Source organism: Stegastes partitus, unplaced genomic scaffold (assembly GCF_000690725.1).
Source record: "Stegastes partitus isolate 25-593 unplaced genomic scaffold, Stegastes_partitus-1.0.2 Scaffold74, whole genome shotgun sequence".
In the NCBI taxonomy this organism is placed as follows: Eukaryota; Metazoa; Chordata; class Actinopteri; family Pomacentridae; genus Stegastes; species Stegastes partitus.
Window position 1 is genome coordinate 1,049,835 of NW_007577805.1, and position 16,786 is coordinate 1,066,620.

The window sequence follows — 16,786 nt, forward strand, 5'->3', positions numbered from 1 at the left end:
AGATCTGTCAGTTCTGTCAGATTGGCCGGTGCCTGCAGAAGAGAGTCCCAGGTGTGTGATAGCATGAAGGTGCCTTCATCCCGGTTGATCGGCGTCCTTCCCCGTCTTCTGATCTCGATGGCCTCCTTGATGAACCTTTTGTGTTTGTTGCTTTCTGATGTTATGATTCTTGTGCTGTCCCAGTCCATGATGTGGTTCTGTCGTTTGCAGTGGTCTGATATCGCTGATTTGCATTTTTGGTCGGATATATGGAACAGTCCGGGGGATAACAGAACCAATACAACAAGCAATAAGGAAACACAACATAAACACGGCCGCCAAACCCCACATCAAACTACGACAGTTATTAGTTCATCCCAAGGACAAAATAGAAAACGACCAAAAATGCAACGTCATATATGAAATACAGTGCAATCATGCAATTCCACGTACATTGGGATTAGACGGTAGATGTATAGTCTACAGTTTACAGTGATGAAAACAGAAATATTCTAATATCAATAAATGATTGTAAATTTGATCAATAGCAAAAACTTCTGTTTGTCATGGTTAATACCACACTGAAAGGTTAATTAATTGTGAAATGGCTTCAATGAATGACTAGGAGTGAGTCTTGTTTTTTGGGCTTCCACACAAAAAAAAGTAAAGAATCTAACTTTAACCTCATCAGTATTGTACTCACAACAGTCCGACATGCAACTTTTATTGCTGGAAACTTTGAGCTGTCTGAAATATGGGTTATCCATGTAAGTTGTTCTGTAAGTTGTTGAAAACACACAGGACACGGTGCATTGATAACATAAATGATATCTATAAACTTAACTTTTGATATTAAGTCAAACTTTTTTTTTGTTTAGTTTTCTGTAACCATGTCGGTTTAGGTAGTATTTTGTTTTGAAACTTATTTCTGTGTTATGACGACGTTAACATATAGTTTATGCGTAGTATATGAATGTGTGTGTTATAAATTCACATTTTAGGGTGAAAAGAGGCATCTGTTAAGGAAAATACCAAAATATAAAGGTTGGCTTATCATCCATACAAGAACAACAGAGAAGCGACAGGAGTTTTGACAAATCAAATCAAACCTGTGTGGTGTCGTTACCCGACTGTCACAAGATTTCACCGAGACTGACAGCAAATAAAACAATAAAAACAATGCAGACATACAAAGGTTGATATTGGAATATTGCACGCTGAAATGACACAAGATGACAGATGGAAATTCCCCAGGCGCTTCTTCTGGTCTCACGGGATATTGGACAACTATTGTTTTCCTTTCCTCCGAACAGCTAAATGCGTGAAGTTGGGGTGCATTTTTAAGTCTCAAAACAGAGTGTTGGAATGCAAAAAGGCATTATTAATTGACACATGTAGACAGGACACAGTCCCAAGTAGAACCGCTGGATTTGCATTTAACAGCACAGCCTTGTAAGAGAGAGAGAATATGGATTCCTCTTTAACGGCTGTCGTGTGTCGCTTTCAGAATGAATGGACAGAAGCAGTGGACACGGGTGGCTGTAATGGCACTCCTGGTGCTAACGGTGATGGCAGGTGAAGGAGGCAAAGCAGAGAAACAAGGTGAGTCTCACAAACCACCAGCATACTTGTTAGATGACGGGGAAGCAATTTCTGTCTGTTAACATCAACAGTGGTTTGCATACAAGGCTATTACGAAGCAATATCCATCTGAAGAACTGATTTAGCTTGACACAACTCTTAAATATATATATAAAAAAACCAAAAAAACAATTTTGAGTTTAAAGCAATTGGTCTCCTTTGAGAATTTACCAGAAACAAACAGTAATATTTTGCTACAAGGGAAAATAAGTCAGATAAATCCCACTTGGGTAAGGAAAACAAGATTTAACCTAATTTAAATTCAAGGGAAAAAAAGTTCATTTGCATTGGAAATTAGTGTTAGCATCTGAAGCCATTACAGCTGCCGTGAAATAATATGAAAGTCTAAGAGGGGGTAAATGCTTTAGTTGACACTGCAAGTAGCAGTTTCAATTTCTGGTTGCAACAAAAACAAACATGTTTAACTTGTTTTTTTTTTTCCATAACCAAAACTGTAGACGTGAGACACATAAATTAGATGTTCCGAACTGAAATCGACGAAACCTTAAGCTGAGTTGATGCTTTTGCGCAAAACTTGGAAAATCTCAAGTTTTGACAAGTTGAAAGCCAAGATACAATAGAGAGTGTCAGGTTGGTACCTGGTACATGTAAATATTAGGACTTGAAATCCACACTAGAAAACCATGATTAAGAAAACAAATGTTAAAACTATGTCACTTAAATGTTAAGCCTTCAAAAAGCACTCCATCAAATTAGCATCGCATCGTAGGAATGCCATTCAATCCAATGTCGACTCATGAAAGACAATTTTTATTAAGCATCAATATCCATCCTCCTTGTCAAAAGCTGGTGCCTAAATTACCCACAATGCAACACAGGCCCTGTATTCAGAGCATCAGTTGTGTTATGCTGTGAGAAGCTCAGGTAGCTTCGTTGCTTGCCTCAGCAAACACGTCTTTCTATCTCCATACGCCTTACATTTGATGAATTTTCAAACTCGTAGTCGTCAGCCTTCGGTCTTTGTGCACCTCCACCACGAGCCACAAAAGGCTTTCCACAGCTTTATTCTCTACATGTGCAGTATTATCCCTCTAGACCACTGGGGAATGAGTCACATTCACCCTTAACTCAATCTGCGGTGTTAGTCGGCTACACTCCTCGTGTTTAAAGCGTGTGCTTGATCCTACAGGAAAGAAGGAGCGTAAGTCGGACTGCGGGGAGTGGCAGTGGAGCGTGTGCGTAGCCAACGAAGGCGACTGTGGACTCGGCACCAGGGAGGGAACACGCACCGGCAACGACTGCAAGCAGACCATCAAGACCCAACGCTGCAAGATCCCCTGCAACTGGAAGAAGAAGTTTGGAGGTGAGAATAGATGTTCACACTCACTGTGCTGTGTAGAAATGGGGAGATCCTGATGTACTTGACTTGGAATTTACCAGATATTTCTTTCTATGAGTGTTGAAATAGTCTAGGTGTGCTAAAAGACCCAAAGAACTCCCCTCCTTTTGTACAGATGCATGGCTCCCATCTGTCTTGCTCCACACATCCCCATAATCTATTGTGGCCCGTCATTCACACAAACAATGGTTCCATTTTCGGCATACGAATGCGTAAGCTAGCTAATTAGAGGTACAACAAAAAAAAATGTCTGCTGAGAATGTGAGACATTGTAATGGAAAACACAGGAATAATCACCCGCCGTTGTCATTTGCGTTTTGGGCTTGAGACAGCGCAGCCTTTACAGCAGAAATGTCTCGCAGTGACAAGCCTGGGGGACTTTTGTTCCCACAGTAAGGCCTGTCAGGCAGGAGCCTGCTGCTCTGCAATGAGCCTGTCACAAATGATGAACACAGTGCAGGAAATAATGGCCCCACTAAGTGGCAATATAGATTATAGCAGCAAAAAGTTTTGGAACGTTGGCAATAAGTTACATGCCTCTGGCCTTTAAATTACGGAAAGTTGCTTAAGGACAGAGAAGGACAGAAGGAAAAAAAAGCCTGACTATCGCAGATTGTATTGTAGAGGCTGCTGATCCCTGCACAAGAGCGCGGTGGCTTTTTTTATTTGGGATATTTTTGTAATTAAAAATCAAATAAATGCTGAAACATTTGGTGCCTGCGACCCACAAAATGTGTAAGAAAAGGTTTTGGAAGACCCAGTGGCAGCTTTTAGAAGATGTCTGTTTGCCATTAATTAAAAGAAGACTTGTAGCAGACTTCTAGGGTGCGTCCTGGTAGGCAGCGTTCAAGAACAACATAATGTGCTTTTAGGTCCATGCTGTTACAAGAACCCTGAGAATTATGGGGGGTTTTCTTACAGTTCTGAGGTACTGAACATAAAAGATCTGACAACCCATTTGGCGCAAGTGCTATATCTGATTAAACCCCAAAAGAGCTTTAAAAGCAAACTAGTGAAAACTAGGCTCACAGTGGTTTTAAATCTGCAGCACATGGCCCAAATTGTGCTTTGCAGCTTACAAAACTATTACACAGCAATGTGTGGAGTAGAAATGTTGAAATGTGAGGGTGTGCACAATGCTGTCGAGTCAGGGTTACCGGCAGAATAAACCACGAAAACTGAAGCACCTGTGGGTCAGGTGACAAAGGTACCAAACACTGCAGCTAATGGGTCTGAATATAATGAAGCAGAAAAATGGTCATAGAGTGATACAATGGCAGATAGATGATGAATCCACAGACACAAAGCTCAAACAGATAAATGATCCTGAAAGGGGTGAAAGCTGATATCTGATGGAAAATATATGAAAACTGTATGCGCATTACAACTAGTCCAGTCTGGGATATATAATGCACATATACAAGACACTGTGATGCATTTGAAAGCTGCATTAAAACTGAATAAATAGTGATGATGATGGTCATGAACTAACAGCAGTGTAAATAAAATAGAATCTTGGGGTATACAAACATTTCACTTAGAAATATTTGCATTAATCAAGTGACACGTGATTCAACACATGATCCACCCACACACACCCTGTTTCGGTCTTATGGAGGATGATATTCAAACAACCTGTATTTTCAGCTTTCCTCCAAAGGCCTTAAAATGACCCAACAATTAAGTTTCTTCCACTTGTTCCGAGTTGGGGTGAGGTGGCAGCAGGTTATGTATTGCATTCAGACATCCCTCTACCCAGCAATGTTTTCCAGGTCGTCCTTGGAGATCCCAAGGTTTTCCAAGGTCAAAGAGATATACGAGTACTTGGACCAAACTGGGGTGTCCTCCCAGTTGGGCATACCAAGAAAACCTTGAAAGTAGGGCACCCAGGAGGCATCCTAACCGCCTCCGCTGCCTTCTTTCAACGCAGTCACTCTTTTGAGCCCCTCACCCTGTTTCTCAGGCATTAAAACCACCTGCCTAATACTGCGTACGTCTCCCTTGTGGTGCGAGAACAGCTGTAATCCATCGAGGTGTTGACTCTGTAAAGGTGTTCTGTGGTATCACACACCAAGACGTCAGCAGCAGATCCTTTAAGTCCTTCAAGTTGTGAGATAGGGTCTTTGTGGATTGTTTTGGGTTTTCTAGCACAACCCACAGATGCAGACATGAAAGGTCATTTGGCATTACTGGACGGCACACCAACCTTATATGCTACTTGTACGCAATTCCATGTTCCATGTTCAGTCTGTTAAAAGTCCTCCAGATCTCAGAGGTCAAGTCAACGACCTTTAAATATGTCACATTCCTCAAACCATTCTCGAACAATGTTTGCAGTTTGACAGGCCGGCTGCCATCAGAGAATACACAAGTGTACGCGGGTCAGAAACTGTGTTTACAAAGGTGTCAAAGTGACATCCACATGAATGCCAGGACCAAAGGTTTCCTTGCAGAACATTGCCCACAGCAGCACACTGCCTTCTTCTTGTCGTACATCCTGTTGTCATCTGTTCCCAGGTGAACAAGGCACATACACCGTTCAGCGTCCACTACAGCTTACTGTAGGCATTTCAGCAGCAGCATGGCCACTCTAACCGCTCTGCAGCTACACAGCAGGCTGTGATGATCTGTGCGCTCTGACGCTTTTCATTTTTTATTGCCAGCATTAAAGCTTTCAGTAATTTGTGCTACAGTAGGCATTCCGCGGAGTCGGACCACACGGGCCAGTATTCACGCCCCATGAGCCTCGGACACCCATGGTACTAATCACCGGCGCGTCGGGAACATCCCACAAGACCTGCTGTTTTCGAGATGCTCTGACTCAATCGTCCAGCCAACACAATTTGACCCTTGTCAAAGCTGCGTGATTGTTACACTCGCCTATTTTTCATGCTTCCAACACATCAAGAAGTGACTGTTCACTCGCCGCCTAATACATCCCACCCCTCGAGCGCTGCCACTGTAACAAGATAATCAATGTTATTCACTTCACCTGTCAGTGGTTTTAATCTCGTGTCTGATTGGAGTGTTTTTTTTATTTTATTTCTGACGCCAGGCAACTAATCTTGTGATTCTAAATGATCTCTGTGAAAGCAGAAATGTCATCCAGAGATATTGGACGTTGTGAACACACCCACTCATCAGTGACTATTCATTCCACTTTTACAACCATTTTTTTTTTCTTTCTCAAACCTATGTGACACCTCAAAGGAGGACATGCGCTTCCTGACAAACTCCCAACAGACAGCAAGCAGCTTTCTCTCCTAGAGACAAATTATAGGTATGGAGGCAGTGGGCTTTTTTTTTTTTTTTTTAAAGTTGGTTGCTTAGGAAGTCCCTGTAGGATTCTTGCAACAATGGCCCCTGTCACTCCCCTGTCTCTGCTTTCCGTCCCTCCTTTCCTCAACCCCCGTCTCCCACCTCTCCCCTCTTCTGATGAGCACCCTGGGATCTCAGAAGCAGTGACAAGGGGTCGGACGCTTTCATGTGAGAGGAAGCTGACGAATGAGTGTCACAGCCTCGAGGGAGCCCAGCTAGATTGGCAACAAAATAATGGAAGGAGATATGAGGGACATGGACACATAGTACACAAACAAACACTTGCGCGTGCACGTACACATGCCTCTTCAAACCCGCTTCTATCACATGCAGCAGGCAGCGCTAGCGTTTTTTTTCTCGAGCAATCTTGCATCCTTCCGCGGCCGGCTTTAAGGTGGGTTAAATGCAAAAGCACAAATGTGAAACTGTCCTGCTGAAATTTCTTTCACTTCTCAGCTGCTCAGATCGTATCTGTCTGTTATTTCCGAGATGAACAGCAGCCTGGCTGTTTTTGATTACATTCATGTGTTAACGGGTTTCGTCATATAGAAACTGTACCATCCAAACTGTGAAGCAACCATCTGTTCCTGTTTGCAGAAGCCGCTTTTATCTTGTTGTTCAGAGAGGCGTCTCGTGAAGTCACTCTGGATGTTGGACACTTTGTATTGATAAGAGGCCGTAATAGCAAACTACTCATCAAAGGAGCCATTCAAAGTCTATGACTCAGAACTCTCCAGGCTCAGGGGGCTTATTGCAGTCACTGATTGCAATTGACTGCTTTTTCTAACAAAAAAAAAAAAGTGTCATTTTACCAAGTTTTCTGCTTGATCGCTTCTCTTATTCTGAGCTTCTTCACCAAACAAAAGCATCTAATTAAGTGCGTGACGTCTTTCTGTGCTATAGGGGAATGCAAGTATGACTTCCAGGCTTGGGGGGAGTGTGATCTGGCGACGGGCAAGAAGAACAGAACGGGAGTGCTGAAGCGAGCGCTCATGGATGCCACCTGCGCCACCACCGTCACAGCCACCAAGCCTTGCGGGAAAATCCCCAAGACCAAGCTGCAAGGTAAGCTGAGAGGAATAAATCATCGCTAGATTAAGTGTAGCCCTCGCCGGACGTGCAGGGGCTGCACTGAAGTCCGGTTGATGGATCACCGTGTCTTCAGAACTGTGGGATGTGGGTCTCCGCACGCAGGAGAAGGATGTGATACTTGCAGTTTCAGAGTGTGCGTTTAAACGTCTCTAAATCACTCCCGAGTTGCATATTTTGTATTGAACACTTGCAAAGGCCGTGTGTTTACTGACATCGCCTGTTAGCTAATGTTATCCAGGGTGACAGCAGACTGTCCTAGAAACCAGGATATTGCATAATACAGGCTTCTTTTTGTATTTAAATGCACAAAAGACAACTTTAGAGTTCCAGGGAGTCATATTTCTGCACTGTCTTTCCAGTTCCTACAGCAAGCATGCCGGGCCTGTCTGAAATGAAAGCAGAGAGACAAAACTGATATAAACCCTCCATTTAACTGAGACAGCAAACAAGTGGACCCCAGAATTGTTGTAGTAATGGAGCATTACTGGAATTACAGTAATCATATTACTGCCTCAGTGCCCAACACTGCCAGGAAATAAGTAGTTGGTCTGAGGAAATACAACATTTTGCTGAAGTTCAGCACAGCGTGTTTATGGAACTGTTTCTACATTGTGTGGCCTACAGAAGACATATTGAGGGAGTCAAGATACCATCAGGGAACATCTGTACATTAGGATCGACCGATACGGTTTTTCAGGCCTGTTTCCCAACAAACTAAGTTCCTATACAACTAAACTGCATTCTCAGCTGAGCAAAATGTACTTTCTGCTGGATTGTGTTTATTTGGGACTTTTACAAATAAGTTTCCAATCAGCATATCTTATCCATTTATTTTTCTGCTTAGCTGCCGTTCCTTATCAGCCAACCAATTCTATTTTAAATGGGAATCATCAGCCGAAAAAGTGTTGGAGAAGCTCCAAATTTTAAGTGCAAGCGTTGTATGTTAACCATAACTGGGTGATTTTCCCAAACTTGACCGGGTGGTTTTGGTGCCTAAAGTTAACCAAGCTTCACACGAGCAGTTATTGTTGTCAACCAAAGTGAGTTATCTGTCTGAACTTAAATGTATATCGAAATCTAAGTTGTTGTTTTTAACCTGAAAGTTAACAAAACAAAGGAGATGAAACCTGCTACAGAAACACTTGAACTGCTACAGACCTATCTCCATTTTGCCCTGCCTTGCCAAAGTGTTTGGAAAACTTATCAACAAACAGCTTATAGGCCATCTAGAAACCTACAAAGCCTTCAACCCTCTACAGTCTGGCTTTAGATCAGGCCACAGTTGCATCACTACCACGATGAAAGTGGTTAATGACATTATCTGTGCCCTTGACAACAAGGAATGCTGTGCTGCTGTGTTTGTCGATCTATCTAAAGCTTTTGATTCTGTTGACCACCCCATCTTGCTGGAAAGGCTAAGAAATATTGGTCTCTCTGAACCCTGTGTCTCCTGGTTCAGTAGCTACTGTTCTGGGCGCTTACAGTCCATAAGGATGGAGGGTCTTCTCTCGGCCCCAGTACCGCTTCACAAAGGTGTCCCCCAAGGTTCCATACTGGGCCCAACACTATTCAACATTTACATTAACAACATAATCCCTGCTGTAGACAATGCCCACATTCATCTGTATGCCGACGATACCATTGTTTATACATCTAGCCCCTCTCTCAATGATGCACTGTCCAATCTGCAAACTGCATTCAGTAACATCCAACATGCCTTCTCAGACCTTCTGTTATCACTAAACACAAAAAAACCAAAATGTATGATCTTCAATAAAAGCCTTCCGCCGGTTCCGTTTCAAATTTGCCTTCTTTTCTTTGGTTGGTTTTTTATTGGTTTTGTTCATTACTTCCAGTTTTTTGGTTTTTTGGTTGGCCCCTTGCTTTTTTTTTGAACCCACCTTTACTTTTTTGTTCCTTAAGTTCAAAATTGGATTTGTTTTTTTTTTTTTTATTAATCCTCATTCACACAATCCGTTTAACACCTCCTGGTCATAATTACAGTACTTCCGATGTTTGACTATGGTGACATACTTTATCGATCCACATCCAAATCCCTCCTCCATAAACTGGACACTATCTACCACACGGCCATCCGTTTTGTCACTGGTGCCCCCTTCACGACTCACCACTGCACTCTGTACAGACTGGTTAACTGGCCCTCTCTTCACTCCCGCAGGCAAACCCATTGGTATTTGTTCATTTATAAAACTATCATAGGTCAAACTCCGGCATGTCTACGTTCACTACTCATCACCCGTCACATCAGCTGTTCACTTCGCAACAGCAACCTCATCCACCTCCTCGTCCCCAAAGCCCGCACTGTCTTTGGTTGCTATTCATTTCAGTTTTCTGCAGCTCTCGACTGGAACCAGTTACAAAAAACATTTAAACTCAGTGTCTTTAAACCTTTATCTTCTTTTAAAAATATGGTGAAGGAACTATTTTCTGAGTCCTTTACCTGCTTTTAGTGTATTTTATCTTCAAAGCCTTTTATTGATATGTGTTGTTTGTGTACTGTTTTTTTATGGATGTATTGCCTTTATTGTATTTTCTGCTCTGTGTTGCCTCTTGGCCAGGTCGCTATTGTAAATGAGAATTTGTTCTCAATTAACCCACCTGGTTAAATAAAGAAGAAAACAAAACAAAACAAACAAAAAAAAAACCTAAGCCTAAGGAAAATGATTTTAAAAATGAGCGCAAACCTTGATCACCTGGCTGAAAATCCTGCTGACTCATGCCGCCATTGTCCTTTTCGAACATGGTGCAGTTTTACCTTTTGATGAGAATGTACATTTTTTATATCAAAATGAAAATTCACTGTAGGTGTATAAGAAAGGGATTTTTGGGAGATGGTAATGGCATGAGCTCTGAAAGAAACTCAACAGTGATTTTAGCATCAAGGACACCAATGAACAGATATGTGTTTGCAATAAAACTATAAAATCTGTCAGTTTAGAATAACACAATCCAACATCTTTAAAACACGCAACCAATCTATACAGAGTGTTGACCACAGATAGACAGAGGTCCAAAGTAGCACATCTTTAAATTAATTTGATTGGAAATCAGTAAAAATCTGATAAAAGTAGTAACAATTCCTGTAATTGTTCAACCCCTGCTGCACACTCAGTAAAACTTAAATGACATTCATGCAAGACAAACTGAACCTCGTTCATGGACTTTGTTTTGTCAGACAGATCTAGTGAAACACACCCTCATTGAACCCTTCGCTGCAACACTCTCTCCTTTTTTGGGCCACTTTGAAAGCCGGAAAATATTTTATTACTTTCCAGAGAAATAACACGTCATTAGGGTTGCTTTGGATCAAAAGCCAGATCCACGCAGAAACAAGCGGGTGAGTTATGACAAGAATCATTCCAGGACTTTATTTCACTGTCACGTCATTGTAAACAGTTCCAGGGAATGTTAGATCAGTCGGTTTGCTTAATTAATTATAGCTGAAGGGATGTTTACCACTTGGGTGTCTCTGTTTCTTCTGCTGAGCCTCCTCCTGATGAGTTTGTATACTTTGGGCCATTTTGGATTTTCTTTTTTGTTTTTTTAAATCATAACACACAGGTCAAAATCAGTGACGAAAGAACCCGAATGTCATTTTAATTAGCATCTGTATGCGTATCAAAGTGCATAAGAGAAAGGAACGTCTTTGTGATAATGACTGTGTAGGTTCAGGAGATGCTTATCTTCTGTCCCGGTACATCTCCGACTGATTGCATCTTTGCTAAATCCAACAAACCCCAGCAAATGATTTAATCTCAGGCAATGTCAGCTGTGATTCACATTCATATTCAGTCCGGCATCAGCGTGATGGAAATCCTCCTACTTAAGTGCTAAGTTGAAGTGGTGAGTGACAGTATTAAAGCAGGGGTGAAGAGGTTAACTCACTATTCAGCTGTAATTACAAGCTTTTAGCTTTTCTCTGTCATGTCAAAGACACTGAACTCGGGGAGAGTTTGTGCTTCAACTTCTCATATTCGATGGGAAACGGGCAGTTATCGGAAAACAAGATTTGAACTAATGGGAGAATATTAAATAACCACGTGGATGCGTATAGAATATATAAATTCCCGTCTGCTCGGGGAGACGGGTGTAAAACTGGCGATAAGAAGCACTTGATTCCATCCAAATGTCTTTTGTTAATTTGGTAAACAAGGATGTAATTGACCCACTGTGAATGTCCCATTGTCCAAACAGGATTATAATGAGTGCCCAACTGTTGCCAAAAGGTCCATAAACTGAGTCCTTATCGGGCTCGGCAGATGACACATGTGCGCACACAGGGTTTGCACACGGAGTTTGCTTAACCTTTACTGTCGCTTCATCAAACAACCGCAGCCAGGTTAAGCCCTCAAATTACAAAAGATAAGGCGGGCGAGACGCCTTCGGAGACGGCCCCCGGTGCAAGACGTCGGCAGCTGCGGCGCTGTGAGCTGTAACGCATCTGTCCGCTCCGCTGTTTGTCTTGGGACTTTACGCCAAACTCTGTTTGACTTTCAAAGGAGGGATCAGTTAAATTTTTCACTCGGCGGCGCATCATTAATGCATCGTGACAGGAAGTTTCTGGAGGAGCTGCGCTGTACTAACCGCCTGCGACGCTCCCGTGTGTCGCAGCAAATGCGCGCTGCGGGACGCTGCTTTTAAATTACACGGAGATGTATACGGATTTATAGGAGGAAGGTGCGTCTAGTAATGTGACGCTGTTCTTCAAAGGAAGCACAGTTTCAGCGTTGACATGCGATACGTCAAAATGACAAAATCCCTGATGCAGAATGAAAATGATCACTGTTGGTGCAATTAGAAACAACGTCATTTGGTTTTTAATTTGAAAGATGTCACCTAAACGTCCATCCATCCATCCATCCATCCATCCATCCATCCATTCCTTTAATCCATCTATCCATTATCTGCTTTTATTTATGCTATTCAGAGCTTTAGGGGATGGAATCTATCCCACAATGCAACAGGAGTGAGGAGGGGTGCATGTCTCCGATCTATCAGTGTTTGTTACACTCACATTGACACCTGCGGTAATTTTATTCAACCTGCACGTCTTTGGACCGGGCAGCTGTGGACAACAAGCTCCATGTCCCATGTTATTGCTTTTTGCTCTCCTGGTAAATATTCTACTACAAATAGAATATTTTAGCATTTCAATCCATAATTATAAGATATTAAAATCCTTCTATAGGATGCATGGATGCATCTGCATTACACCTACTGATTCTGCTTTTCAAATTGCTGTTCATGAGCGCTTCGTGCTGATATGTAGAGGATATATATTCATAAACGTGGAGTGTGCATCCTCCCCGTGTTTGGTGTGCAGCCCTGCATACCTGTGTGCTTCAATTCTAATGAAGGTCAGATACACGGATGCGGAGTGACAAGCAAAGAGGCGTGTGAGCCGAGGGCAAAGGAGAAGCAGAGCGGGGATGACAGTGGCCGAGATGAAGGCAGGCTGTTGGGAAGAGAGACCTGCTATCCGAGCGAGGTGTGATTTCCCACGTCTGCCAGTTGGAAGATAAGCCCTGGGAAGCAGAGGGGTTACCGCGGAAAAAAAATAAAGAGGGGGTGCTGTGCACAATGAGGTGTGCGCGGGAAGGGGGAATTGTGCATGCTTTTCTCTGGGTGTCAGGGGATGGCAGAGATACAGACCACAGCAACGGGATCAGAGGGCTTATGGAAGAAAAAAATAAACAAAAAAAAAAAAACCAGGAATGCTTGGAGTGATTGAGGTGGAGAGAGGAGAGGCCATCTAACCCCCCCCCCACAGCTGGGAGCAGAGATCTGCCCGGCCAAATCTGCAATTCTGAACAGCCACCTTGGATTTGGGAGATAGGTTTTCCCCGACTGCAGCAGGTTGCCGTGATGGAGGTAGCATCTGTCATTTGCAGATTCTGGAGGAGACAATGCTAAGAGGCACCTTGGGAGCGATCTGAGATCCAGAGTTGCGTGTCTGCGCTGTCGAGTCCAGGTGAAACACAGACCCCGCCGAGCCAGAGAGACAACAAAGAGTGACAGAAATGAAACATTATGAATGCCTGTAGAAACCTCAAGGTCCCCACCTTCTCTTTCAGCGGAACGGGCGAGAGCGCCGCACGAGGGAATGTTTGGATGCCAGAGTTGATTTCGGGTTGAACAAAAGGCTTTGTTGGAATAAATCTGGCATCTCCGAATTTGTTTGGAGAGAATTTGTTCCCGTCATTCTTCCTGGGCAGACAGGTGGTGTCCTGATTTTTAAATCAAAGACGTACATTCACAGCCACACGCGATTTTATTATTATCATTACACTCAAAATGTCTTTCCTACAGAGGCAGAGAACCACAGGTGGGGAAGGCTGTGAAGTCAGGAAAAGTAGGTTTTTAAGTTTGAGGCTGTGCAAACTGTGTGACAGATAAAGTTGTAATAGCTTCATTTTACGCCTTTTTAGGCAGAATTTGTATTTTTTACCTTTAGACGTCACTGACAGACCTGCGGCAATGTGACGACGACCTTCTTGAGGAACGCTGGCACCACATTCATTTGGCTCTTCAAGCAGAGTTCAGGGAGAATGCAAGAGTTTTCTTTCCAACTGAACTAATTAATTGCTATGAATGTACTGCATAATTACAATTGACAGGTCTCTCTTGCTTTAGCTGTCAAAGCAGCTGTCTTCCTGTGACAGTCTGCAGACGAACGAGAGCGAGTAGAGCAACTGGAGCAAGAGCAATAAAACCATGTGAATTAAGGGCCTAGAATAGAGGGTGATGCACTGGAAAAAAAAGAAAAGAAAAAAAAAAAATCCTATATTGGTGAAAAAAATTCAATATATTATTTTATTTAAGAAAAAGAAATTCTCTCTCTCTGTATATATATTTACATTCAGTAAAAGACACTCGTGAAAACTGGCAGCAATGGGGCCAGAAAAACGTGGTAAAATGTGGAATACTGTAATATTTTTAAAAAAAAAAAGAGAGAGTAAAACAGCACTTTTATGGTTGCACATGAGCGGGAAAAAAATAACTAATTTGTTCTTTTTTTTTTTTTTTAAGTAATAATCTTGCACTGTTTAGGTGTTTTTTTTTTAAACAGTCAACATTTATTTAAAAAAAATATTTACTAGATTTCTGTAATTTAACAAAACATGGCTGATTATAGAATGCTCATGGGTGAAATAACAATTAAAAAAAAAACTATTTTCAATCCTTAATATATTTGTTACATATACATGCGACTAGGACTGGACCTGAACATCCGAATATCCTAATACTTGGTCATTGTGGTATCCATATATCAGTTTTATTGATTTTTTCATATCCGTAGCCCAGAAACAGCTATTCGGACCAGCCCTACATGCAACAAAAGCTACACGTCAAATCATAGATTGTGTATAAAGTGTGGACTTCATCTTCACCCATTGGCTCTTGATGGACATTTTAAACTCTTTAGTGTCAAATTTGCTGTTTCCATAAGGTAGCCATGACCTCAAGCATACCCTGCTTCATCATCCGTTTTATTCTAAATGTAACCACAGTTTACAAAACCAACATAATTCTGTATTGAAGGAGACTTGAAACTGACAATTGAGTCCATAAACATTTAAGGAAAATGCCTACTGAGGTAGCAAATCAAGTTAGAAGTAGGGTCATTGTCTCATAGATTTTTATTCAGTCAAGTTTCAGAGGAGTCGCCCCCTGCTGGCTGTTAAACAGAATGCTGGTTTAAGGCACCAACATGTTGGCTTCACTTTTCAGACACAAAGGAACGCTGTAGTTCATGGACAACATATGATTATAGCATCCATGTACTAAGGAGCAGTTTTTTAGTTGCAGGTATTTGAGATGGAGCCAATTCTAACTACTTCATTTTTGTTATTTAATGTGAAATGAAATCAGTTTAGTTTGTTTTTTCCGCTGAAATGTTGTGAAATTGAAGCATAAAACAGGACAAAAATAAAATCCCAAATTAAATACTTACACACACCATAATTGTACTTGATTTAATGTACTTTCCACCACTCAAATGTCACAAAGTGCTTCATTCAGATCAGTGTGTAGTCGCTGTGTTTTGGCTCAGGGCAGATTTGAGCTGGAGAAGGCAGCGATGGCCTGATTATGAGTCCGTGTCAGAAGCAAAAGAGGAGAAGTGTCATCCAACGTGCGAATGCAGCAGAACGTACTCCAGCCTGCTATGAGAGTCCGCATCTCATATATGGAGCGGAGAGAGCAGCATGCGAATCCTTTTCTTTTTTTTTTTTTTACCCATCTCTCTCCCCGGGGAACAGAATCTGCTGACACAAAACAACAGGGCGAGAAAAAGAGGGGAAAGCATTCAAACAAATGAAAACAAGCAAACAAATGGGATGGAAGAGCAATTTCCGTATTTGTATGGGTGAGAGTGCTTCGCATGTCGGATTTTTTTTGTGTGGAAGTTCGCAACCGAGGTGACAGGAAGGAGATTTCCAAGGAGATTTCCTGGTAGTGCTCAGTGAGAATGTCAAAAAGGTTGAGATCTCATCAAATAAGCAGTCCTTGATGCGGCTCGGAGACGGCTTGCCGGCATGTTATTAGCTGTGTGAGTTGAGGAGGTGTCCTTTTTAAGATAATCCACACAAATTAATTCAGGATTTAAGCATTTGCAACTTAAAATGAACCAAGATGCTTATGCAACTCGACTTTTATTGGATTTCCAGACCAGTTAATCAAATCTAATTTTATTTGACTCCTGCTAGTTCGACCTCTGAAAGGCCATTATCAAGCTGCCATATGGAAACTTATCTAACAGCCAATAGCGTAAACTGGACTTAGCCAAACAAAAGCAATGTGGGAGGATCTAAATTTAGTAGTAAGTGCAGTGGGAACTTGCTTTGGATCACGGTCTAAACAAAAGAGGTGTGGATTAGCCTGGCTCGTATCTCCGTTTGACAAACTCACTCGAAAACAGACAAGCACTGCCAAGCACTGGAGAAAGACGAGCATTTATTTTTCAAATCGATGACAAGAAGGGCCGAAGTTGAGAGTACAAAATGTGTCCTATTGTGCGGTGATGTGCCCATTTCACACCAGCCGTTTTAACTCGACACTGCGGGAACAGCACAGGAGTAGTGAGACCAACAATGGCCGCGTTGTATTCAAGTGTCCAAGTAAGTCACGAATGGGTGGCAGCGAGCTTTTTTCTGGGAGCGTTTTGAGGAATCACTTTCTTGCTGAGAGTGGCACCGTCCGTGTGATAAGCAGAAAGTCAGCAAAGACTGCAAACAGGGTGAAAACAGCCTGGATCTGTTCTGGAGTAACAAAACCCAGACTGGTGGAAGGTGGACGAGTACATTTACTGGAGCAGTACTTGTACTTGAGTATTTATGCTACTTTGTGTTTCCACTTCACTACATTTCAGAGGAA

General features: G+C 42.2%; 1 protein-coding gene across 1 annotated transcript in view; it reads left to right on the forward strand.

Annotated features, from left to right (window-relative positions):
- Window positions 1-1,487: 1,487 nt before the first annotated feature.
- Window positions 1,488-16,786, forward strand: part of ptn (pleiotrophin) — an 18,232-nt gene continuing 2,933 nt past the window's right edge. The window contains exons 1-3 of the mRNA XM_008276494.1: window positions 1,488-1,581; window positions 2,771-2,944; window positions 7,202-7,363. Coding sequence (XP_008274716.1) covers window positions 1,488-1,581; window positions 2,771-2,944; window positions 7,202-7,363 — 430 coding nt within the window. The remainder of the gene's footprint in view (window positions 1,582-2,770; window positions 2,945-7,201; window positions 7,364-16,786) is intronic.